This window comes from Numenius arquata, chromosome 3 (genome assembly GCF_964106895.1).
Source record: "Numenius arquata chromosome 3, bNumArq3.hap1.1, whole genome shotgun sequence".
NCBI lineage: Eukaryota > Metazoa > Chordata > Aves > Charadriiformes > Scolopacidae > Numenius > Numenius arquata.
Genome location: NC_133578.1, coordinates 60,891,545 through 60,917,903, shown reverse-complemented (window position 1 = coordinate 60,917,903; position 26,359 = coordinate 60,891,545). Strand labels below are relative to the sequence as shown.

Sequence of the window (26,359 nt, the reverse complement as noted above, 5' to 3'; positions counted from 1 at the left end):
TCAGTCTTCTCTGAAATAAAAGCAAATTTAGAAAATCTTTAAAAATTCTGCCGAATACTTCTTTATGAAGCAACCCCTTTAGTTGCATTTCAGTCATTTAATGGTGGACTTTTAACTTAGCCAAGTTTTACTGGACATGTTTTCAGTCTTCGGAATTATAGTATTTGGCTTGTAATAACAGAAGTTACAGTACCATACTTCATGTCAAAGCTCTAGTTAAAATGGCATTGCACTGGAAATAGTTTCTTTCAGTCCAGTCGATGGTTAATATATGAAAGCATAGTAACTTTGTAATTTCACACTGACACTTTAATTTAGTGAATTAATTCATTTTCCTTGAAATCCTTTCTGTTTGAATCCTGCAAAAACGTTGTATTTTGTAAGAAAGAATGGCAATTAAACATTGACAGTTCACTATGTTAATTTTATGAAAATACCCCAATCTTAAATAATGGGTTCATGTTGACTAATCATTGATGCTTTACCTTGTGGAAGCTTGTGGAACTGTAAGAGAAAAACAATTCTGGTAAAATAGGATACAACAGCCACGGCTGAAATCTAGATCTTAATCTGGGATTGAACACAACATGTTAACATAGCATAGAGCTCAAGCTTCTAAAATGAGCATAAAACTCACGTTGTCTTGTCTGAAATTAATTAATCTTTGGTTAAGAAAATTTATTTCTGAAGTGTGTAGAGCTTCAAATTAAGATCTATAACAGGAATCACATTTGTCCGATTCTGCTTTCCAACACAAAGGAACTACAGTGGCTATTTTGTTCAGGCCTACAGTTTCTAAAAATTGTTACATTTTAATTTAGTATTGGCACGTTACTTACAACTTACATGAATACATTTTAAATATCTGTACTGATTGGAGAGGGAAGATTTATTGTTCTAGCATTACCTATTTTAAAGGAAGGCCTTCCCAAGTTGTAGTCTTCTCAAAGGGAAGAAAAAAAAAATCAAGAAAAGCATTTTTACTGTACTGGACACTATTTTCTGCCTTAATTTTTTTTCTGCTTGTGAATGCTTCTGCAGAGTGGACAAAGGTATTAACTATCTCCCTAGATTATTTTATTGCCTCAGGGATTACTTGTAAAAAGTTATTACATTAGGTTACTTTAAATGAGAACTTCCACTATGAGTTTATCTGGGGTAAATTTCCTTTGCTATCATGTTTACAGGAGGAACCCTGTGTATAGTCGTAGCATATTGCATACGCAAAATATATGCATCTAGCACAGATTCATAATCTATTTTTGGAACTTTGTCTCAGGCAAATGTCAAAGGATCTTGCCTCTTTCCTTTACTAAAAATGATCCTGGAATCCGAAGCAACCTCCACTCCTGTATAAATAGAAAGGCTTATGGGTCTTCCATATGTTTGCATTATCCAAAGTTTCTGCAGTTACAACACTTTCGAGTAGTGTTCATTCAGACTAGTTTTCTGAACTGAATTGCTCTGTAGATCATCAGCTTGATCTCCTTCCTCTACACAGCTATGAATTTTTATCTGTACATACTGCTTCAAATTTTTCCTTGCCTAAGCAGCCTAATTTGACACATGAAAGGTCCTCAGTTACACTGATTTCAATCTGTTCTCCATCCACAAGGACTCACTTAGAGAAATGGTTGTCCAGTCTTGTAGGTCTCAGACTGCTTTAGTTTGGGCTGGTCAGGTTCCCTTTCTTTGTGAATCCACGCCCCGAGCAACAATTACTCTTTCTTGCCTCCACATCCTTATTGCTTCCTCCCATGGTACAGCCTGGCAGTTCCCCAAGACTCAAATTTTCTCAGTTGCTGACTGTGAATTCAAAGTGATGACCTACCTCTGAGTTGACTTCAGCTGACTGAAAATTGTTGGCGTAAACTTTACCCAAAATGAAAAACAAAATCAGTCTTCCTTTCTTCCTTCTTTTACTTATTTTCATTGTGAGTTTGTCTTTTTTTAATTATTTTTTTTTCTTAATCAAAATATTAAAGGAAAAGAAGGGTGTGTGTGCGCAGTTTCGTATTAGAAATTAAAATTTTTCAAGTAGTCTCTTCGACAAACTGAAAAAATTTGACTCCAAATGACTGAGGTGGAGTATATGTTACATTACATGAAACACATAGGTGTTTCAATTGATCTTAACCTGTTTTCATAGAATACTAAGACACCAAAGTTCATGTTTTTACAGATTACGAATGATATCTAGACAAACGTGAATGCATCTGTTCTGTGCAGTAGCTGATATTACCAGATTATTTATACGTAAGATGAATTTTGTCTTGAAATCTTCTATGTAAATCACACCGTGCTGTTTACCTTTTACTGATCTTCTGTGTGAGTTCTTTTCTGCAGCGTAAGTGGATTTGGAAACCTAACAAGTTAGTTTTTTTGCTTGAAAGTTGCCTCAGTATCAACGTAGTACAGTACTTTTCAATGTATAAGCTTTAAAGCTTTAAGTAAGCATATTTTTCCTATTTTTCTTACTTTTTTTTTTTTTAATGAACTTTCTATTAACTTGTTTTCCTTTAAAGTGATGTACATCTTTAAAGTACTAGGATATAGCATGCCATTTTACTGAGATTCTGAATATAATTTTGCTTTGAGATTGATATTGGGAGCAGGTGACTGCCTGTTCTTGTACATTTGCTTGCATGATAAAGATGCGTCCCGTTAGATTTTTCTTTAATAGTAGTTGTTATGTAACATAAAATAAGTTTTCTTTATTTTAATCAACATTGTCCTGTTCCAAAATATCTCTTGACCATGCACTTGTATTTTTTGTGTTTTAATCTTGATACCTGTCTGTCAAAATTTATTGTATCCTGAATCATAACTAGCCCAGTCTTTTGATATTATTCATTGTTGTGACAATTTTCTTCTTTTATTCTAAAATAAAGTACAAAACATATCTAGGTCTTTTTTAGTTACTTATACCACTGTCATCATGAACAGTAAGCAGTTTTTGGTTTAATCTCTGACACATAAACCTGGAGTCTTACCTGGTGCTTTTAAGGTTGCTTAGTTTTGCAGGGGGAACCACCACTGTATGCTTTTGGAGAGCTGTGCTGCAGAACAAATATTAAGACATTAAATGTAAGATAGCAATAATAATAGGTACCCAAAGCAGCTATTAGTTGTCTGTATAATGTATAATGATAGTATTTTTTTAATAGTATAACAAAATAAAATATTTTCAACCTAAAATTTCTCCAGTAAACAAAAATTTCTCACTTTATTAATGAAACTGAGTATTTTTGACATTAGGATCTGTTCCACTTCTTTATACAGTACATTTGATAATTCTGTCAAGAGATTTGATATATGTTATGCATGAAAGGTGCTATATACTGCTCAGTTCCTCTGGGATTCTGTTGTTCCATTTTCTAGTACATAGATTCTCCTAACAGTGCAAAAACTCTGGTTTGTTTCCATCCTGTCATCAGCCACTACACTTAAAGGACAAGTCTCAAAGCCTGTGTAAGAGGACAGCTCAGAAGTAAAAGGAGAAATGTGGAATATTATTGTTTGGATGACTGTTCAAGAGCCTCTTAATCATTATCATGGAATGAAAAAGCTATGCTTCAAAGATACTGCTATAACATAGTACAGTCCATTCTACATCAACTTTGTTTATGCTAGTTTGTTATGAATTTTATTATGCATTGCCCAGTAATTTTTTAATTCTAGTCAAGCTGGAGTTGCTACTGTGTTAGATATTCTGAATGATGACAGGTGAGAGACTTGGCCTCCAAATATTTGCAGCCAAATCTGGGGAATGGGGAAGGACTAAAAGGTTAATAAAATATTAAAAATTCCCACATGGGTTATATATTTTAGTAACTAGACAAATTAGAAGTGTTAATATTTTCATAAGCAGTGCATGGACGATTTTTTAACTCATCCAACATTTTTGAGTGGTTTTTTGGAGTAAACTAATCTGGCCTTTTACAAGAATCAGAGAGCAAAAAGAGAATTAAAGATTCAGCCTTTGCCCAATATGAAGTATAAATAATTATGCTTAGATGTATTGTTTAAATATCCACTACCCTTGGCTTTGTATCAAGTCTAAATGAGCTTTTAGAGCCCTGTCAAGCTTTGATGAAAAGAATCAAATGGATGAAGGTATTTGGCAGCCTTATTAGCAGTTGGAGTACAGAAGCTTCGCCTACTACATGGGTTACTATATAACGCTGCTGTATCAGTCCTCGATAGGGCAGTTTTCACTTTTCTGCACGTGGGATCCCTTTTGATGATATAGCCACATATTTTGCTCTAGCCATGCTGATTTCATAACTGCATTTGCAGCAGTGGAAACTACGTGCTGTCATTCTGACTGGTACAAAAGTTTATACTATAATTTTTTGAGGACATTTAAAACTAATCATGTAATATCACTATAATTAAAAAATGTTCACTAGCATTAAAAATGTTCTGCTTACTTCAAATTTTTAAATAAAGTATATCGACTTTCCTCTTTTCATGTCAGTTGTCTTTACTATGTTAAACAGAGGGAAATTTAATCTCTTAGGTTGATCAGGAAAACACAATTCAAAAGAAAAAGTTAGCATCCAGTGCTACTGTGTGTCCCACAGGTTCTTCCACTTTGATCAAAACTGCCTCCACTGGTGAGTTAGAGGAGCGCATTGCGGCCACTACTGGTGCTATTACTGTTGCTAGCACATCTGCTGATGTTGCTGTATCCAGTGCAGTGACCACCTATAGACAACCTTCTGAAGAGCAACAAGTGCAAGCTATGAATATAAGAAAATCAATTCTGGAGTCGGCCACTTCCAAGGAAGCACTTTCTCTTCATCAAGCAAATTCACAAAGCAAAAGAAGAGGACCAAGAAATGCTGAGCAGATAGAAAGAACTAAAGAACTTGCAGTTGTTACTCATAGAGGTATTGGATATTACTTTATTTGTGCCCATGTAGTTGCGGGAAAATATTTTGTATAAAATAAAAGTGAAAGGTCAGGCATTCATTCAGGAAATGTAATCAAACCAAACGGGAAAGGGGTTTAATCTGCTTAAAATTGAGTTCTAGTGGGGCAGCCAGATGAAAAATGAAATTAATAATAATATTGTCATAGTAATTTAAATTAATTTGATTTATAAAAAGGCAAAAGGGAAAGATAAGGAATTTTCTTTTGATGCCACTTTATAGCTTATATCATTATATTTCACTATCAAGCCTAGTGTGAGATCTGATGAAAGTTTAGAGAATTGAGTTTAAAATATTAATCTATTCTGCATATGTATTTAGATATAATCAACTATAGCATAAGAATGTACTTTCTAAATAGCTGCTTTGTTCCAAACTAATCGGTGATGCAGTTGTAATCATCTCCCTTCTGCTTAAATCTTCAGCAAAATTTTGGCTTTTTAAAACATCTGTACATTTTTATTCTATCAAACATGATATCAATGAATGAAGCAAAGTTTAGAACACTAAGGAATTCATTCGCAAGTATTAAAGTAGTAAGTCTAAAGATTTGATTTTTATGAAGATTTATAACCTTCCCATATGAAGATTTAAAAATCTTCCTATATTCAGAAAATGAAGACTTTTAAATCTTCTTATATTCAGAAGATTTAATCCACATGCTAAAGTACTAATAATGATCAACATCTGGAGTATAAACAAAGCATTATTTATCGTGTTAAAAGGTAAATGACAATACCTGACACAAGAGGCTGAGAAATTTTATTGTGTGCTAATCCATTGTTTCATGTTATTCTATTATGCATGAAGAATTTATAAACACAAATATATGGAAGAGGAACATCTTTTATAACACAAACACTTGTAAAAGTCTCATTATATGGTTGATATTTTGTAAAGAATACTTTAGATTGGAATCTGTCATCCTATTGGATCAGATAATCAATTAGGATAAGTTATTGTAGCTTCATTTACTAACACCTATTGAAACAGCAGAGCTGCAGTTCTAGAGAATTTTAAAACATGTAATTTAAGTAGGATAACTGAAAAACTACCACACTATTTAGTTTGCATATGAAACAGAAATAATTGAACAGCTATTTATGTTTAATTTGTATTAATTTCAGTACAAATCTGAAGTATTTTCGTGGTTATCAACTGATATAAATTAATAGAATTTGGTTTGTACTGGTTGCGTGACTATGCATTGACTTCAGAACATTTTTCGTCAAGTTAAAAAAAGGCAGGCTGATTTTCAGTTATAAGGGAGTGTCTAAGGGCCTGTAATAATCTCGACTAATTTAAAGATCTGAGAGTGTACTAATTTGGCAGTTAAATTTGGCAGTAATTGTGATATACATACAGTTTCTTCCATCTCCTGTTTGTAATCGTTACACTACAATGTCCTCTCCACTGTTTTTGCACTGTCCTTTTCTTCTCTGACCTATCCTTTACTATAGGACATAGGCAAGGCTCATACTTCTGAATTACTTTTGTCATTTGTAAAAAAAAAATAAAAAGTTAGAGACCAATGTACTGCTAAAATAATGTTATGGTGCTTATTTGTCACATATTAAAGTACCACAGGTACTAAAAGGTACCATAGCCCACAGAGAGACAAAATCAGTCTTGTAGGTACTGGAGAAGAAAGCAAATGCCTAGTTCTGTGTGCAGTTTATTCCCTCATGTCACATTTAAAGTCTTTATTTTGCTAGCATTCTTTACACAATGGCTTTTAAATATTTTATTTTACTGTATTATAAATGCAAAACAGTATAAACGTGTATGCTATTAGAGAGGGTATTCATATACTGAACAAAACATTAGCATTTTTGCTTGGCAAACACCAATATTTAATAGTATACTTACAACAGCCACGAAAGCATATCAAATTGGCCTTCATTAAGTAACGTTTAATGCTCTGCCATAAAATATTCCTCATTACAAAGACACAGACATATTTTGAAGGAATGTTTGTGAATGTGACTATTGTTAATTGACTTGAAGAGATCTCAATTATGGAAAGATATTACACAGGTATTTCTGTGGAGTTCCCTGTAGGTTTCTGTAGAAGTATTTTAGCCTCTCTTTGACAATGAAATATGCACGAAAGTATAAAAACTGCTTGTCTTGCTCTGCATATTAAATTACCATGGAACTATATATATAAACTATTTAACAAGTATATGTAAATTCCTTCTTTAATTCCTTCTCTATTTAATAGACATTAAAAATTAGGTTTTACTTTAGAAATATATTTTTTCCTGTGCTCTTGATCATGTTTTAAGAATCATGTTCCAGGTCTATGCAAATTAATACTTGAAAAGATAAAATTTAATATACTAAATATAACTTACTAAAACTTACTATAGTGTGTATGTGTATATTTAAAATGGTAAAAATGTACTGTACATGTAGTCTTCACTGGAGGCTTTTTGCAAATGTTGCTAGTGAGATCAGAATAGTGCTGTTTCAGGATATATTAGCACTGATGAAAAATGATAAAGATAGAATAAGAGTTGAACTGTTGGCTTAAGGATTGTTCTGTGAATAAGATCTTTCAGAATGAATAAAAAATAACAACACTCTTGTTTCTTAAACTGGTATTTTTGAAGTGTATGTATGAAAGAGACGTATAGAGAGATCTAGAAGTCTTTATCTATCTAAAATTAAACTGCTGGGTTTAAATAGTCTACCATACTTACTGTCTTGAATTCAACAATTGTAGGTTGTGTCAACAACTGGCTGAAGCTTTTCTTCTCTAAGCTTATTAGTTGGAAATCACAGAAAAGGAGACGACTTTGTGTTCTGAGTATTTAAGAGAGGAAAACAGAACCCTAGATGCATTTGGTGAAATACTTCCATTAGAGATAGAGAAGTATAAGTATCATTTTATAAGGCAACAGTGAGACCCCATGAGGAATATTGTACATTATTATAGTTCCTTCATCAAAAAGAATTCAGACTGAATCAGATGAATAAAAGAACTATAATGGTCTTACATTGTTCTGATCATCCCACCTTACAAAAGAAAATGTAAGACAGGATGAAAGGATAAATATTTCAGGAAGTGAATGCCAGTATGTGGAGAACTTAAATAAGGACTTAAATAAGGGGTATATAATATATAAACAGATACATCAGGGAGAGGAGCGAGAAGAGTTCTTGTTATTGGAACGATGAAGCATTCTGGTAGAAGGAGAGAGTAGATGAAGGGTGAAGAGCTTACTTTCAAGACGCAGCTTCATAGGCTAATGAAAAATATATTTAGATATGATAGCTGGAAGAGAAACACAGCATCTTTTGGGTTCTGAGTTCTAATGAAACCAGGCGCTCAAACTCAGGGAACTGTATCATAGAATCATAGAATCATAGAATCATAGAATGGCTAGAGTTGGAAAGGACCTTAAAGATCATCTAGTTCCAACCCCCCTGCCATGGGCAGGGACACCTCTCACTAGAGCAGGTTGCTTAAAGCCCCATCCAGCCTGGCCTTAAACACTTCCAGGGATGGGGCATCCACAACTTCCCTGGGCAACCTGTTCCAGTGCCTCACCACCCTCACTGTAAAGAATTTCTTCCTTATATCTAATCTAAATCTCTTCTCTTCCAATTTAAAACCATTGCCCCTTGTCCTGTCACCACTCTTCCTGACAAAGAGTCCCTCTTCAGCTCTTCTGTAGGCTCCCTTCAGGTATTGATAGGCTGTTATAAGGTCTCCCCGGAGCCTTCTCTTCTCCAGGCTGAACAACCCCAGCTCTCTCAGTCTGTCTTCATAGGAGAGGTGCTCCATCCCTCTGATCATCCTCGTGGCCCTCCGCTGGACCCGTTCCAACAGGTCCATGTCCTTTCTGTGTTGAGGACTCCAAAGCTGGACACAGTACTCCAGGAGGGGTCTCACGAGCGCAGAGTAGAGGGGCAACTGTAACTCTTCCTCTGTTCAGAAATAGAGGGGGAAAAAGGAGGTCCCTACCCACTTCCTTTCAGTTAAATCTAGATACTTCAAATGCCAAGCATTCTGTAACAAACACAAGTTCTAGTATGATCTGTCGTCTTCAGATGTGAAATCAGGAACGAAATTAAGTATGATTTCTTTTTCCCGTTGTTTATTTTCTTTTTATTTAAGTACTATTAGCTTGATCATAACATTAGTAGAGGATAATTGTTGGTATTTTCTATCTGTGCTTCATACACTTAAAATTCAGAGTTTAGTAATGCTGTTAGTTCAATTGAATTGTTTTATAAATCATATCAACTCCATCTTTCTTCAGTCCGTAGAAATTTATTTCAGTATATGCAAACATCATGAGAGATATTTTAGATGTTTTTCTCATGAGTACTTTTATAGCATACTTCTACTGTCTAAAGGTGTGCTAAGAAGCATATGTCCAAATGCTGAAGCATTTGGACAATGCCCTTAATAATATTCTTTAACTTTTGGTCAGCCCTGAAGTGGTCAGGCAGTTGGACTAGATGATCATTGTAGGTCCCTTCCAACTGAACTATTCTATTCTATTCTATTCTATTCTATTCTATTCTATTCTATTCTATTCTATCCTATTCCTATTTCTATTTCTATTTCTATTTCTATTTCTATTCTTTTCTGTTCTTGTTGGCTTTAATATGGAAGTACACATGCATCCTAATTAACCCCTGAGAATAATGGGAATCTTATTTCTGGTTTCAGTGGCAATAGAGAACAAGGAGTACAAGGATTTCTAAATAAATCTTAAGACAGAAGCAAAGAAAGAATAAAACAAATGTGAAAGCTGACGATGTTGATACAGCAGAGGCTTCTATTCTTTCATATAATTGAGAAGAAACCTTGATCTATCAGTGCCAAACACAATCGCCTGATTCTCACTTTTGCTGACATGATATTATACTTCTAGGGGTTTTGAAAGTGCTACAAAGTGAGTTTAAAGGATTTTACAAAGTGAGTGTAAAAATTTTTAAAGACTCTTTAATTCTACTTGAAGGAGTATGAAGTGGATTGAAAATGAAGTATCTCCAATCAAGTCATTGGAGTTTTGTTCTTCATTGTAACAAACCTGGACTTCTACCAGAGAAAGAAATAAGTAATAAATAAGTACTAGCTCCTACCACATAAGGAGAACTCATTATAAACCATTTATAGTAGCCATCCATTTTTCACTTTTCAAGGAAGAGCCATAAAATTTGGCTGTATCTTTTTATTCAGCAATCATGATCAGTGGAGGCAATTGAACAGCGGTTTAATTTCTTATATTGAAAAATGAAGAAATAAATTACTATGGTTTTTTTCCAATGAACTGAATATTTGCAAATAATACTTAGAATATTGACAGGCATATAACTACATGCACCAAGAAAGTCACAAAGAGGAAAAGACTGAAATTATTTTTAAGACTTTATTGATTTTAGTATACTATTAAGAAATCATGCGTTCTAAGACAATATCCATCCCAAAGGAATTTATAAAGTAAGACCTCTGTACTATAGACACAAATGAGTCTAAGGTGCAAGCAATGTAAAAAGACCACTGGTACAGTTCATAATTCATAAATAAAATATAGAAAAAATCAATCTGAAACAGAGATATACAGGTTGAAGGAAAAAGTTTGCTTGTCAAACTGAAGCTGAAATAATACCAGTAAATCCTTATGGACGACACTAGTCATCATGTAGGAGTTCAAAAAGTGACTCAATGCTTTGCTTAGGAAAATAAATACATCCTATTTATTTTCAAGAGAACTTTATATTCCAACACATTTCACTACTCTGAACTTCTATTCTCCTTCTGAAGAGCAGAAATGTCATCAAACATTTGCAATTTTTTAACCATATCTGCTCAGTTTCAGGATTAAAGTATAGATATATGTTTTGATGATGTTACTTAGCTATTTTTTTAAAAAAAATCTTATTAATTTGACTGATATCTCCATTATCTTTTATTTCTCTATTTTCAGCTCTATATTTTACTAACTTTCTTATAAAGCCTTTATCATTTCATGTCATTCTTTAAGAACACTTATCTATCACACCTTACTTTATGCTTTTTGATATCTGACTGTGTAGTATCTTGGTAACAGCCAGGAAAAATGAAATAAGGAGAAAAAAACTGGCTACTGGGTGTTTCCTATTAAACAGCATTTCTTTTTGCTGTATGTTACAGGATAATTTATGATGGTAGGAGGCAAGAATATTTTTTTAAAGATTTTTAAGATTTGTTATGAGGAATCTCATAATGTCATAAACTCAAAATAATCTCTCATGTAATGAGATGCTAGTGGAACTTCTGAAAACAAAAGGAATTAGAGTAATTTAATTCTCTTGATTTTTTTGAAAGATTCAGTGAATGATAGAGTACTACTTTGGGATTAATTGATATAAACTTTTTAAGGATTTGTTAGAAAATATATTAATATGTGCAATGAGTCATGTCAATATGTTCTGTTTGGTAGATGAAGTCTATAACCAATGGCTGGTTAATTAAAAGATTGTTATTAGAGAAAAGCTGATAATAACTACCTAAGCTTGTTGACATGTTCCCACTTCAAAGTCATAGGAAAGGAGATCCGTTTTCATCCAATAGTCAAGTCCAGCATCATTAGAAGGAAGAAATGAAAAAAAAAAAAAGAAAAATCAGTCATATTGATTTCAGGAAACGAGTTGTGTTAATGTTTTATTGAATTATTGTTAATGAGTTACCTACTCTATTTCTAGGATAACAAAAATCCAGCAAATATACTTATTGCAGAAGATCATATAAGGGTAACAGAGCACTGGAACAGGCTGCCCACAGAGGTTATGGAGTCTTCTTCTCTGGAGATACTAAAAATCCGCCTGGATGCAATCCTGTGCAACCTGCTCTGGGTGAACCAGCTTTGGCAGGGGGATTGGACTAGATGATCTCCAAAGGTCCCTTCCAACCCCTACCATTCTGTGATTCAATGATTCTCTCATTCTTAGTCTGAAAGTGTGGGGTTTTTTAATGTCAGCTTGTGTTCCCCAACATTTGGACCCAATGCAAAGAAAAAAAAAAAGTATTAAATTCTGTTTTCTAAATAATAGTAGTATGGTGGGAAGAAATTTGAGAATGTAAATTCAAAGGAAAGATCAACCTTTCTGTCTCAGTCTTGTGAAAAAAAGGGAAAAAAAAATCTTGAGACAAAATAGTCTCAAAGACTTTCACCCCAGAATTTTTTTTCAACAGGTTTTTTTTTGTTTCAGACATTATCAAGCAGAATCCTTTGCAGCTGACTTTAAATAAATGTCCAAGATGAGAAATAGAAGAATACAGAGACTGTGAGGAAGCACAAATAGATTATTTCCAGAGATATTACATATTTTTTAAAACATGTAATACAGGCATTTATGTATATGCAATATAAATATTTAGGTACAGTCAAATAAGCAATCTACTGCTTTTTCACGTAATATTATATTTCTGCAGATGTCATTTAAGGAGGGCTGTACATGCAATCTTGAAATAATGGCTTTGATATTATGATATTGTTCTTCACCTCCATTAGCTGAGTAGTAGTGAATATAATGTAAGAACAGTTCAGGAGAGGGGAAGGGCTGTTTCAGTGTTTGAACTGCTCTGAGCTACACTCAAGGAAAGAAGTCTATAAGGGCAGAAAAGGCCTAAGTTTCCATGGTAAATACTCTGTATACTTACTTGTAGTAATGCAACCTGAGTGCCTCTTTAGTGTAGAATGCTGGTGTTTAGTCATCAGCATTTTAAAAGTACTCTGTACTTGGTTTAAAAGTTTAAAAAATGTAGAAAAGACAAGCTAGACAATTTCTTTACGTAAATGTTGTTGCATAGCTAGAATAAAGACATGAATTTGTGGGTTGTCAGTATTTTAAATAGGTATCATTTATATGGCTATATACCCCTATGTTTTCATATTATAGAAGCAAATTTTCCATCTTGAAATTCATATCTCATGTAGCTGTCAGGATGATAAAGCTGTTTTTGAACAGTTACCATTTTGCTCACTGGTTTCCATATTGGCATTTGTGAAATAATGCTTATTTTACTAAGTATTTAATAATGTATTTTTTGTGGTTTGAGTATGGGATTTTTTGGTTATGGTGGGATTGTCATCATGTACGTACACACATATGCAGCCTGACACATGGTTTAGTGATGGCATGTTTGGACCAAATACTTTTATGTAACTACTCCTCCACCGTGTATTCAGAGACTAATGTTCAATAAATCAACGTACAAAACCCAGTTAAAAGTAAAATTCTTCTCTTGTAGTGTAAAGATGTGCTTCAGAGATCTTGAGTTTCTTGCTTTTCTAGTAGTATTTAATAGCCGTGGCAAAGTGATGCAAATAGTTATAAAAATCTCTGATTGTTTTAAATAACATGTCCACAAAGACATAACTATTTTCAACTCAACCTTAGAGCTTGTGAACTCTGTTTCTTGTGTACATAAACTATTTATATGCCATTCAGGTGTTTGAGGATGAGTAAAAACAAACAAAAAACCCAAAACAGTCTTTGTTCTTTAATGTGCTGTTATGATAATTTCTGAAAACAAAGGACAAACATTTCCCTACTGCGAGTATTTAAACCCATCCCAGCACCTGAGATCATGTGTTCAAGCCCAGTCTCATTTTACTTAGGTGTTGGAAGAATAGCTAGGCCTATCTGCTGATTCATGAGGAGTTATTTTACACTGACACTCAGAGAATCCAAAAGAAACTTACAGCTATACTCCTACATTCATATTTACGTAGAAATAGCAGCTTAGAAATCTCACACAAAGATGAAAGAGCATTACTGTTATTCCAGTATGGCTGTACTGTGTGACAGTTCAGTTCTTGGGTCCATGACTTCCACTGTGGATAGAATTACTTATGGACATCAATTAATTTGAGGCACGGCGAGCTTCTGGTATTAGGGATTAAAAATAAATTTAAAAATATAGCATTTTGTGGCAACAGATACATTATGCTCCTGCAAATGACATATTTCCCAGAACCATTAGCAATGTTTGTAGGTTACATTATGATGATACACAAGGAAATTTAGATTTTGCCTCTTGAGATAAAAACCTCTGTATATTTAGAGGAAGATATGGTGTCTTCCATCAGAAGCGTAAAAATATTTATCATCACGGCCTATATCTATCCAATAAATTGTCTTTCTTAGTAGTATGCTATTTTTTTCCTGAACCTTGTTCTGCTCTTGTGTGTGGTAATGAATACTTTTATTTAATAACACCAATACTATTTTGGTACTTTGGTATTTATGCCTCATGCAAGGGTTTTTTTGACTATTCAATGATTTTGTATAAGAAGTTAACAGGTGCTGAAAAATTCTTTGTTCTTGGTTTAGCTTCTCTTAGACCTAGTTCCTTTTTCTCTTCTGTCTTCATCAGCAATATTTGCTTGTAGCCAACATACACATCTTCTTCTGTATAGTTTTTATATATATCTTATCTATAAAGTCACTTGAGTATAATGTACTGAAAATTAACATATAGGTAATTTTTATAGAAGGTCCGTTTTTATGTGGGGTTTGTTGATCGCTGACAGAGTGAAAGAGAAAAATTCTTGTGCACTTTTTGCTTCCTTGTCTCCTACTTCGTGAAGTTTTTGGTTTACTCTCTTTTTATTAGTTGTTTTGTTTCAGAAATATGTGGAGGCCACATGACTTGCCTGGATTAACTGCCTTTATCACAAAGTCAGCCCAAAATAAGGGTTCTTACAGAAACAATTGAGCAGTGGGCTTAGGGGTGAGATGGGAGTCAACTACCTTCCATGTCATACTTTGCAAATAACAATTTTCAAGCTTGAAAGAGGACCAGCTGCAGAACCAAGAGCAGAGCAGTAGACTTTCTTTTTTTTTTTTTTTTTTTTTTATCCAATTCTCTGTGGTTAAAACAGAAAACTAGTCTGGTATGCTTAATTTAATAATGCAGTGGTTTTTCTCTGAATAAAATATTTCTGTTTTGTCTGTGTAATCTAAACACAGATAATAAAATTTCAGTATTACCTGAAAAAAATTTATTCTTTCCTACTAAAGCTAGGAACATAGCTAAGGTAGATTTTGAATACAACTAGTGGAGATACTTTTGGAATGGGGAGGTAATCTGTGGGCCTATAAATCTTGAGAATATATTCCTATGTGTTACTTTTGGAAGGACTTTCTGTCTACTAAAACATTGTATTTTTTTAGCTGTTGCCTCTGTTTTTTCTTTTGCCTAAATGAATGACTTTTAATGTAAATTTTAAAATCTGACGTAACAGGCAAAATATGTTGACAAAAATATGTTGACATTTCTACTGCTGATTAAACCTCTTCAGAATTTACGTGGGTTGATATATGTCCTGCATTGCTTACATGCTTATAGAATTCAGATCTGAGCATATATATTTAATTTCAGTGTGCTCTCGATAACATCATAGATGACTCTTTTTTCCTTTTAAATTCTCTGTCACTGGGAAGAATAACTGAATTAAAATTTCACCAAAAATCAGCTGTTTAAAAAATGTCATAGTATCTTTTTTAAAAAAGTTGCTGAGCTTTCAGTTGGCAGTTATGATAGTATTCTGTAGTTTTTCCTATTTTATATATTTTATTTTTTTTTTTAATGGAGGGAGCAGGAGATAAGCATTAGTATTGTACTGTTTCTTAATACAAAATAAACACCAGATTTCAACTGTTTTAGAGAAATGTATCTATCATTCTTTTCATTTTTTGGGTTCCATAAATGTGTGACAATGTTTTACACAACTATATGGTGTGTAGAAATAAACACCTTTGGCCATAGTTGTTTTTTTTTTTGGTTATGCGGGAGAAAAATTAAGTTACAAATCTTACTTCTTTCCTTTGTCAGGTGCACAAATTGGTCTCAATACTCAATTTGTAAATTATTTCCCACCAATGGGAAACAATATGAGCATGTTAGGTAGCCGGTACTCTCATTTGTATATACTTCCATGATAAAATTTGTCAAATGAAATGAAGTATTTTAGACTGTATTGCCTGATACGTGTTTTTGTTTGTTTGTTTGTTTTTTTTAACTAGTGAAAAAGGCCATAGATTTTAAATCTAGAGGATTTAAATTGTTTCCAGGGAAAGACAACAGCAACAAGTTTTCTATCTGTGAGTGTACTCCTTTTTTGTTACTTTTTTCTAGTGCAAGAGTGAAGTTTGTGCTGTCTGTGTTGTTTGTGTGTTTTCAAAATTGTTTATGTATTTCTGATAATGACTTAAATCTGTTTCTTCAGTCTGCATGTTGAATTTTTAAATATGGTTCTATTCTAAAGGCAGGTTTTCTATAAATCTGGCATTGTAGAATGACTTCTTATTTTGTCAGTAATTTTGCATTAAATTTGCAGTATTTATAAAGAAATAAACATTCAGTCTCCCAGGTATCAGCTGAAATCTTAGCTATGAACAGAATTTACATTATTTTAATTAAAAATTTGTACTAGCAGCAAAAGGCTATACAACCCAAAGCCTATCCTCATTTACAAATGTGCAAGCACATATTTTTTTCAAGCGACACACAAGGTCACTTTCTGAATCTTTTTTTCATCATTAACTTTGACATTTTGAACTGATTAACTGTACTTTTAAAATTTCTGGAGATGCTTAGTGTCTTCAATTTTAATTATAGAAAATAGAAATTGAAAGTGGTCAGCATCTTACAGGACTGGGTCTTGATTAACTCAGAAGGAGGAGTCAGGCAACTTTTTAACATAAATTAAATGGGTGTGGCCCTAAATACATTGAAGAGAATATCTTTTGCAAAAGAACGTGCCATTTTTATAGAGTTCCTTTTTGGACTAGAACCGCATTTTAAATATTTAGAAGTAATTGTTTAAAATAAAGATGGTCTAACTGCATAGCCTATGTCTGCTTATATTACATTTCATTATTCTTCACAGGAGTGGAAGGACTTGTTTTTGAAGCTCCTTAGGTTGGACACATTTGCACTAATTTTTTTGTTTAAAGTGTCAGTGATGGATTCAGTTTCCAGGATTTTGCAGGCACAGTGGCACAACTTTTAAAGCATTTTTCAGTTTTAGATATTAAACTGTCAACATATTAGATGGGATTTCTTTATAAAAAGGTGTCTTCAAGCAGCAAGACTCTAACATTTACCAAGTGAGAAAAATAAAGCAAAATACACTTCCATTGAGTTTTTATAATGCTGCATATTGCCATATTCAACTTCTATGTAAACTGCATCACCTAAATAGTTCTGTAAGACATTTCTGGTGTATTTGAAAACTTTGTACCAAGATACTTAAAAACAAGTGTTCTTTTTACGCTTATTGGGTGACTGGAAAGTAGAGTCATTATATGACAAGAAGTAACAGTAAGATAATTACAGTAGTTTTTTCAAGGTACATCACTGAGGTCTCTGTCTGATGGTCCATCTGTGCTTTTATAGTTACAAATGAGAATAGTCATTATTCTATTCATGTATTCATTCATTATCATCCTATATATATTCATATAGAGGCTGATAATACAGATTGTTTCTCTATAAATTTACTTCACACAAATCATTAAATATTTCACTATATAAACATTAATAGGAATTGGATATTTATACTGAAGTACCAGACACTTGTAATATCTAAAGGTGATTGTTACAAAATCAGTTATGAAATTTATCAAAATATTTTTGAAAATCTTTATAGACTTCTATATGTCATTAGAGTCTACGTAGAGCTGAAAACTTCTCTATCTTGTTTTATTGGTTATGCAGAGCAGGTTAACTATGAGGCAATAATAAGTGAAGGTGAAAATCTTTATGATTTTTACCTTTAGTGATCATAATGTTGTCAGATAACTAAGATTTTATATTGTAATCTAGCATTTGGTTAGCTAGTAATTTTGGTGTCTTAGGAAACTGAAGAGGCAGTATTTCATGAAAAGCCTACGTATTTAGCTGTTGACTTAAGATAAAATTCCCAATGTACCCTCAGCTGGATCTGTACTTGCATTACAGTAACAGATAGGGTCCTTTAAAAAAAATGACCAGCATTCAACTGTTAGTAGAAATAAGATAAGGATAAGTGAATACCTATTTAACATTATGCCTTGTATTAGCAATGTCTTTAGAGATTATCATTTAACATTTTTCATGTGTATGTCTTTTCCCTATTTTACTTTTATTGAATGTATCGGGTATACAATATTCAATACTAATGCATAGGTGATTTGCACATAGTAAAGCCAGGATGAAAATATCTGACTTGATAATATACTTTGAAACAAGTACGCATCAACTTAATTTTGCAAGTGTTGAGATTAACAACAAAAAAAAATATCATTGGGGAATCTAGTTCAATCTGGATTAGAATTCTGGAATTTCTTGCTCCCAGTTTCATGATCAGACCATGAAAAATGCTTTCCCTAGAGGAGCCTTTAATTTACTACAGGAAACCCTTTCATTGCTTTAATTGTCATAGGAGTATCTGCAGCATAAAAGAAGCAAAGACAGACAGACCGACAGACAGATAGATAGATATCTGGGGAACTATATGGAGCTGTATTTCAGTAGACTGAAAAATCTAGCATTATGTCTGGAAAAGTAATGTCAATAGCAAAATAACAAAATGTGCATTTATTTTTCACAAAGCACTAAATCAGAATGGATTTAAGTTTGTGCTTAAATGCATTTCTGTTTCGCGATGAAATCAGAAATCAGTTTAGTGACTTCTAACATTTTCTTCTGAATTTTTACTGTGATATATATCTTATTTTAATTTTGTCCCTGTAATTATTTTGTTGATTTTCTTTAACATAAATGTTTGTATTTTTATTTATGAATATTAATAAATCCATAAATTATAATTTAAAAATACATTTCATAAAATATTTTTAAGAATGGAACTTTATACAGAAGTTGTCAAAAAACAATAGGATTTTTAAGCTTCCATTTTTGGTGGAAATTGAAGTATATAACAGTTCTTGTGCTCTGAAATCCAGTAGAATATTCTTTTTTATATGAATATTCAATCTATTACATGTGTATAGGAAAATATAGTGTATAAAAATAAAATAGTTATCTGAAATATTGAAACATGAATTACAAAAAATGGGATTAGTTCTGTTCTAATAATATTTTTACTTTATTTTTGTTTATAGTATAGAATTTCTTCTGTGTGCATAGACATATGATACAGCCTCAAAATGGCACCCTTGTAGTTTAATTTCTTTAATATTATTATCAGCATCATGAATAAGTTTTTAACTATAGTTTTAACATCGGTTTAATGTCAGAAAAGATAACAGACAGTCACAAAAATGAGGTGTCTTTTTCCATGTTCATTCTCAAGTGTACCTCCTTTCCCTTTCTGCATTGCTCAGTGAATTCTAATTGTCTACCCCAAGTTTTAAGGTATTTTCTATATATATGGGCTATTTATGATGATTCTTTATTTATCACGTCTTTGTGTAGACTTTGGAACTATAAAAAAACACCCAGAAATTTCAAAGAGTTCATTCATTTTAAATGCTCATCCAACAAGTTCCTACTAGATGCCCTTGTAAAATGCTGTTTATGGAATTGTAATTGTCAGAGATATATATTTTCCAACATTAGCATGAAGTTGAATTTCTATAGCTAATATGGTTTCATCACACCTACAAGTGTTGGGGGAGCAAAAGACTGAAACCTGGTAATAGGAAGGGGCTCAAGGAAGAGCCCTCCTTGTCCCAAAGTCCTCTGAGCATAGAGATGCAGATGAACATAGATTACCTTTGTTTGCTATTAGAACAACCTTGGAGATGGTGCAGCTCTTTAAGGGCAGAGGAGGATAATTACTGTAGTTCCAGTTGACAAGGGCTGGGCCTGATAGGTTTTTTGAGTAGTGTGTGCTAAGTTCAGACATTTTCCTTGTAACCCTCTGCAACATTTTTATTTGGCCTTTGACTTCCTCAGGGGTAGCAACCCAATTCTTCCCTTTGTGTGTAAGAAGAAAAAAAATCAAGGAAGACAAAACCCCCAAGTATTCTGAATGTTATTTTCCTTGATTAGAAGCTGAAATTTAGTGAACACCCTTTAGAAGTACCGTTACAAACTACATTTTTTTATTCAAGTATATAGAATTTACAATTTAATGACATTAGCTTAATTACATGCAAACTTTCTCTTTAAAGGAAAGTTAAAAACTGATACTGCAAATCCATTGGTCTAGTTCCATAGAAATAAAGAATAACAAAGGTGAAAATCTCTTTCTGCCTAATATAAATCTTTGGTTTCATGTCAACTTGTATTTTTGAAAAAAAATATTCTGCTATCGGGCCATGAATTTACCAAGTAATAGCAGACCTACCGCCTTTGCTAAAGTTTTTTTTGGGGATCTGCTACCTCCTGGTTCAATGAACTTCAAAAATTAAATACAAATTAATAGAATTATTTTGGCCTATTATTATTTTATTTATGTAAGATATACCTTTTCAAGCTATAAAAATTAGGAGAAAGTATATAATGCATTGAAAAAAAACCCCACAAAACAATGAATATACTGAGGGCTAAATCACTACATAAAAATTTCTGGAAAAACACACTGAAAGGTTCACAGGAAGTTTCTTTCTGAAGATCCATTTTAGTTTACTGTAAGATAAATGTATGCAAATCAAACTGGCATTTTGAGTTTATCTTAAAATCACCATATTTTAGGAATATCTGCATTTTCAATACTGATTAAGGACAATTCTCTCAGCATGAGCCTATGCATTTGAGTTTTCTTATAATTCAAGGAGAAAAGGTCAGCTCTTAGTGGAGATGACATTTATTAGATTATGTTCACAGTAAAATCTTACAGCCCTAAACTTGATGAACACTCCTCTAAATGTTAATGTTTGTAAAGGAATAGTAATAATATTTCCATATGGGTTCAATAATATTACAAGAAAACAAAATAGCTGATTAGTACAACTTATAAAAACCTTTTGTTATTTTTTTGAAAAAAAAAAAAAAATTCCAAACCAGAAAGTACATGTTTTGCATATCATAAGGAGGAGAAACTTATGTATTGAAAGCAAAGACTATATGGGTGATCATATTCTGTAGAAAACATGTTCTAAAGGACCTAAAATGCAGATAATGTACTTTAAAAAATATTTTTAATTGCTTAACTCTGTATTATCTAAAAACTGTGTTATTTTATCTTTTTTTGTTTATTTATTTTATTCTATTTTGTTTTTTTGCAGTAAATGAGGGAGGTATTAAACAGGCATCCAATTTGTGTCCAGATCCTGGAGAACCAGAAAATGGAAAACGGATAGGCTCAGATTTTAGGTAAAATATAAACCCTACCATTGTATCATTTCTCTAATACTGAACCTGGAAAATGTGTATGTTAAAAATTTATTGCTGTTGTTAAGCTACTCTTTCAAAACTGGATTTATCAGTAAAAAATGAAATGCAATTCTGTATAAAACTATGAAGTTAACTATAGCCTCTACTTAACATGCAAAGAAGATAAAAAAACTACTTGGAAGAGATCATGTATCTCTCATAATCTGGCAAAAAATGAATTGAAGGTAAGTTAAAATAATTTTCTCTTGTAAATACTGTGTTAGATTTACAAATATTGAGTATACACGTGGTACTGGAGGCTTTTGTGAAGGACGAAGCAAAATTGAATGCAACACAAAAAGAACAAGAAAACCTCACAGAGGATGTTTCAGATATTATTATGGAAATATTCATTGGAATCTAAGGGAATATTGTATTTTCTATAGTATATTTTTCTGGAATCCAGAAGTTTGATACATGCAGGTGTATTTCCCTAGTAGTCCTCAGAGTGTTTTAGCACTCTTCATGCAGACTATTTTTTTATTAATTTTGATACATACCAAATTGGTAGTGTATAGTATTATTGTCTTAAAAAAAATAATTCAGAACTAAAAAGTTGTACTTTGTTTCTAGCAAATTCTTGCTTTTGATTCCTTGCTGTCTTTTTCAAGTGTTTCTAAGAAGACTCCAAAGAATCAAAGGATCGTACACTCCCAGTGATCTATTCCACCTTTTTATTTTAATTTAACCTAAACTCAAATTTTAGCCCCCTTTCCTCCTCCATTCTCATGTTTCTTTCAAACTCATTATCTTGTAAGGAAAAAAAAAAAAAGTTTGTAATACTCTTTCAAAACATTCTATGTTTTTTTTCTCAGTGAATAAATATGACTCCTACTGTCAGTAACAGCAGTGGCTGATGTATCGTATGAGTAGAAACACATATAAAACCACTTCTTGAAAATGTTTTGAATCAATTTTAATCTCTTATCTATCTGAGTTTCTGAATTGTTTCTTTTTTAATTGTTTAACATTCATTTAATCACACACTAAGGATTAAACATACATATTATTATATATTTGATATATAGACTGGCTGTATTAAAAGAATAAATCTGAAGGTATTTTCTTGCTTTACGTCATATGCTAATTTCACATTATCGTCAAGTTTACAAATCCCTTCAAAACACCTAAGTGAGGAAAGAGAAAAGGAACAAATAAGTAGTGGGGAGATTGATCATTTTCAAATTAAATGGTTTTATTACATTCAGTTTTGTTCAAAAGATGTACTTTACATAACACACAGCACATTTCCTAACATTAGAAGATAGAAGTGTTAGTATAATGTTGGAGATGAGCAACGATTTTATGAAATTATGTTACTTCATTCTTTTACATAACTTCTTGTACATTTTTTGGTTTTGTTTTGTGTTTTCTCCCCATAATCAAGCAGAACATAGTACTGACAATGATATCCCAAATAAATGTGCTAGCTGGTAGTCAGTTAGTGATTATAATTTCCCAGTTATTTATTATAGTCTCTCTATTTCTCTAGTTTTGAGAAAGAAAAAAATTCAATGTGCATCAGAGAAAGCTTTATTACTAATTTTATATGGAATGCTATTTCTGACATTACCTGACAAAAAAAGATTTCTTCTTATTTTCAGAGAAATAAAAATAAATTAGCTGTATTTCTTAACTGTCCTGCTTTCTGGAATCATTACTTAGGCCAGTGTTTTGTATTTTAACCTCAGAAATATGGGTTGGTAGAGAAAGCCTTTGACAGAGAATCTGCAAGTCCTTTTCTAGTGTTGTTTCTGCAAGCAACCACTGAAGGACTTATGTGCAAGAACTTATGTGACAGGCAGTACCTTGAAGAAGATATGATAATAATGCCCTTATCTTTCTTTTTAGGCCAAACTTTTAGGACGTAATTTAAGATTATTTTTCACTATACACTGTGATGATGTGACTGTCAAGCTTTCAAATGAATTTATGAGATAATGAAAGGAGAAGGCATTCAAATTACCGAACAATAAAATACAAGATATACAAGATATCAAAATCAATATATTTTCTTTTGAAGTGATTTTTAATCTAATTTTCCACTAAACTCAGTGATTTTATTTTTACTTTTTGAAAAATATGCCCAAATTATCTGTGAGAGAAGATCAATTTTTCTATCAATTCCCATGAATGTGCTATTTAGTGCTTATATGTATGACATAATGATAAATCCAATCACATCATAATGGAAAAGAACAAATAACAAGGACATTTCAAATGTATGTAAGTGAAAGGACATGGCTTACACATCCAATTACCACTGGAAGTGAAAAAAAATGAAGGTGAAAAGATGTGTTCACTTTAATGACATTTTTCGTGAACAGAAAAGGTAAATAAGCTTTTGTTCAAAACAAAATAAAAAGATGTAACAGGTACATTATTATGTTCTTAGTCTTATGAGTTGTGATTTTGGGGGCCAGGAATATGTATTTTGGTGAGGAAGTATTTTTCACCTTCCACCAAAGAACGTTTTTTCAGATCAAACTGAACTCTTTTTTTTTGTATTGATCCTTATTTTGATCACTTCTTGACATTAGTGTGGAAACAACCTTTTTACAAAGTAAGAAAAAATGAAAAAAACATGAAACCCTAACAAACTAGCACTTAACTGATCCTCATTCTGTTGAGGACAGATTCTAGGAACAGTCTAAAATCCTGCTGATTTGAAGGGCGGCCTACTTGCTTCCTGGTTTCTCTAACAGGTTAGATCGCAGAGCAGTAATAGCTTCTGAAAGCACAGGCTTCTCAATGGCTTCACTGCCACCTCAAATTTATGCTCAAAAGCCATCCTTGAACTAAATCCTTTCAACTAAATATTTGAATTTTCATGGTTCACTTTCTTTCATGATAAAAGCAATCTGGTCTGGATAGTCTTCTCTGGATAAATTCCATCTAGTGCAATATATCCTTAATAGGCAGGACTATTCTGAGTGTAGCTCTCAGAAATGACCCAGAAAGAACTAATTTTTTCTCAAAAGTCTGTCTTTCCAGTATTTTGTGGTAGCCTCTCTTTATAATGCAAAAACATTTTATTTGGAAATAGTGGGAGGACATATATACACACACACAAGTGCACAATTTCTAGCCACTTTATTGACAGGCCTTGAAAAAGGGAACAAATACTCCTTTGGTTGCGTTCATCTTATATGTATTAGGGATAAATAGCATGGTTTCCTATCTAAGGCTTGTTAAAGGTCTTAAGAATGTGAACGGTGAGATTTGTACTTGGAAAAAACGGGACTCCTGAATATTATAATTTGTACGTCATTTATCTCAAGTTGAACATGATATATTGAAAAGGGGTCTTACAAGGAACAAAAGCAAACTAAAAATTTTCAGCAGACTCAATAAAATTCCTCTTTAAGTTTTCCTTAAAATTTCTCTGAATCACATACCCTTCTCTTCCAATATGTAAGGTGAGCTTCTAAAGTCTGAAACTTCAATCCAAACATCATGAAAATTGAACAACACTCAGACAATTTGTAGCATGAGATGTGAGGCTATCTTAAAGGGAAATAGTACGTTTCATTTGTTAGCAGTTAATTGGTTCCTTTGTCAAGCAGAAGCCTGTGACAGTACAAGCTTTGTGGCAACAGGTGACACCTTAAGAACTGTTTAAGCAGCATTACCAATGATCTCCAGAGTGCTGTGAGATCCTCTGCAACTGAAATTTAGTCATCACTTTAGTTTGTTCAGCACGTTAAGGATTTTTCTTGACCAGAGGTTTTGAAGATTTAAATCTTCTAACATTGTATCTTGGAATCCTAACATCTTGCAGTGGTATTTCCAAGTACTGCATCAACTGATCTACAAAAATATTCCTACACATGGTCTTAACTTGGGACAGATGCTGTCGCTTAGCTCAACTCTCCTACTGTGGCTCAAGTAAAGTACGGTAGATTCTATCTGTAGCTTGCACATAAATAATTATGGATCAGTGTTATGTAGAAAGTTGCTAGGTTAAGAAAATGTGCTTCACTGCATAGTCTTGAAAGCTTATATGTAGCTTTAGCTTCTTTTACTGCAGATGGAGAAAAACATATACGCTGGAATACTGATCATTTATTTACATTAGCATTAAAATATAATTAAAATATATTATAATATTAAGTGAATTCTTTGATAAGGACAGACTTTAGGAGCTGGTGGTTAGCTATTTCTGGTTGGTTTTGTTTGGGTTTTTTTCTGTGGCAAAAAATGGTGTACTCCCTCAAACTTGTTCAGTTGCAGGTGTGGGCAGAATAGGTTAATACGGCAGAAAGATGTGAATCTTGGAGAATACTTTTTTCTATACTTCAATGTATATATGACTTTTCAGTTGATTCTACAGAAACAGAATAGTACTGCAATGTATGAATTCAGATGTATTATCTGCACATTGGTGCAAAAATCCAAACTGCATCATTTCCTTTTTCTTCTGAAGTCCCACTTATCCATCACAAAATTTTGAAGAGGAATGTACGTTCAAAATGCAGAATATAACTTATTGTTACACCTGAGTTTTAAGTTTTGATTCCTTGCATAACTGATTCTTGTTCAATAATAATTTATAAAATATATCAAATAATGGAGGAAAATAATCTAAAATTAGTTAGTTTGCTACACATATGCCAACTGTTAAAATAATACTGTTTAATATAAACTTGATATGAAGTTCAAAATTTTAAACCCACTCTTTCAAATCATTTAGAGATGCTATAGCTTCATTTTAGGATCATTCTTACTGCTTTTAGTTTGTGTTCTCTAAAGGCGGATCCCAAATTTGGAGCAGATGATGGACACTTCAAAAATAAATATGAGGTTAAAGTGTTTTCTCAAATTTGTATAACTATCTTCCTTAATATTTACTCATACTTCTTTTCTAATGGAAGTATTTCTAAATTTTGGGTTTTATTCCTGGAAATGCAAACTCAATGGCAATCATCTTTTGTCCTGTTAGAAATAGAAATTGGCAGAAAAAATTACTAAGAGACTTAAGTTAAGCATTCATTTTTAAAGCTATGAACTGCTTTAGCACAGTATGTTGTAGATACAAAAGTTTTATATGAGTTCAAAATAAATTGAACAGCTTGAATGAGTCATAGAA

General features: G+C 32.6%; 1 protein-coding gene across 3 annotated transcripts in view; it reads left to right on the top strand.

Moving 5' to 3' along the window:
• The window catches only part of CSMD3 (CUB and Sushi multiple domains 3), a 654,503-nt gene that overhangs the window by 251,815 nt on the left and 376,329 nt on the right, over positions 1-26,359 (top strand). Inside the window, exons 7-9 of one of the 3 annotated variants that reach the window (XM_074145165.1) lie at positions 4,587-4,895; positions 15,972-16,049; positions 21,123-21,210. In XM_074145165.1, the coding sequence (XP_074001266.1) occupies positions 4,587-4,895; positions 15,972-16,049; positions 21,123-21,210 (475 nt within the window). The remainder of the gene's footprint in view (positions 1-4,586; positions 4,896-15,971; positions 16,050-21,122; positions 21,211-26,359) is intronic. The other 2 variants (XM_074145166.1, XM_074145167.1) reach the window with 2 other exon arrangements.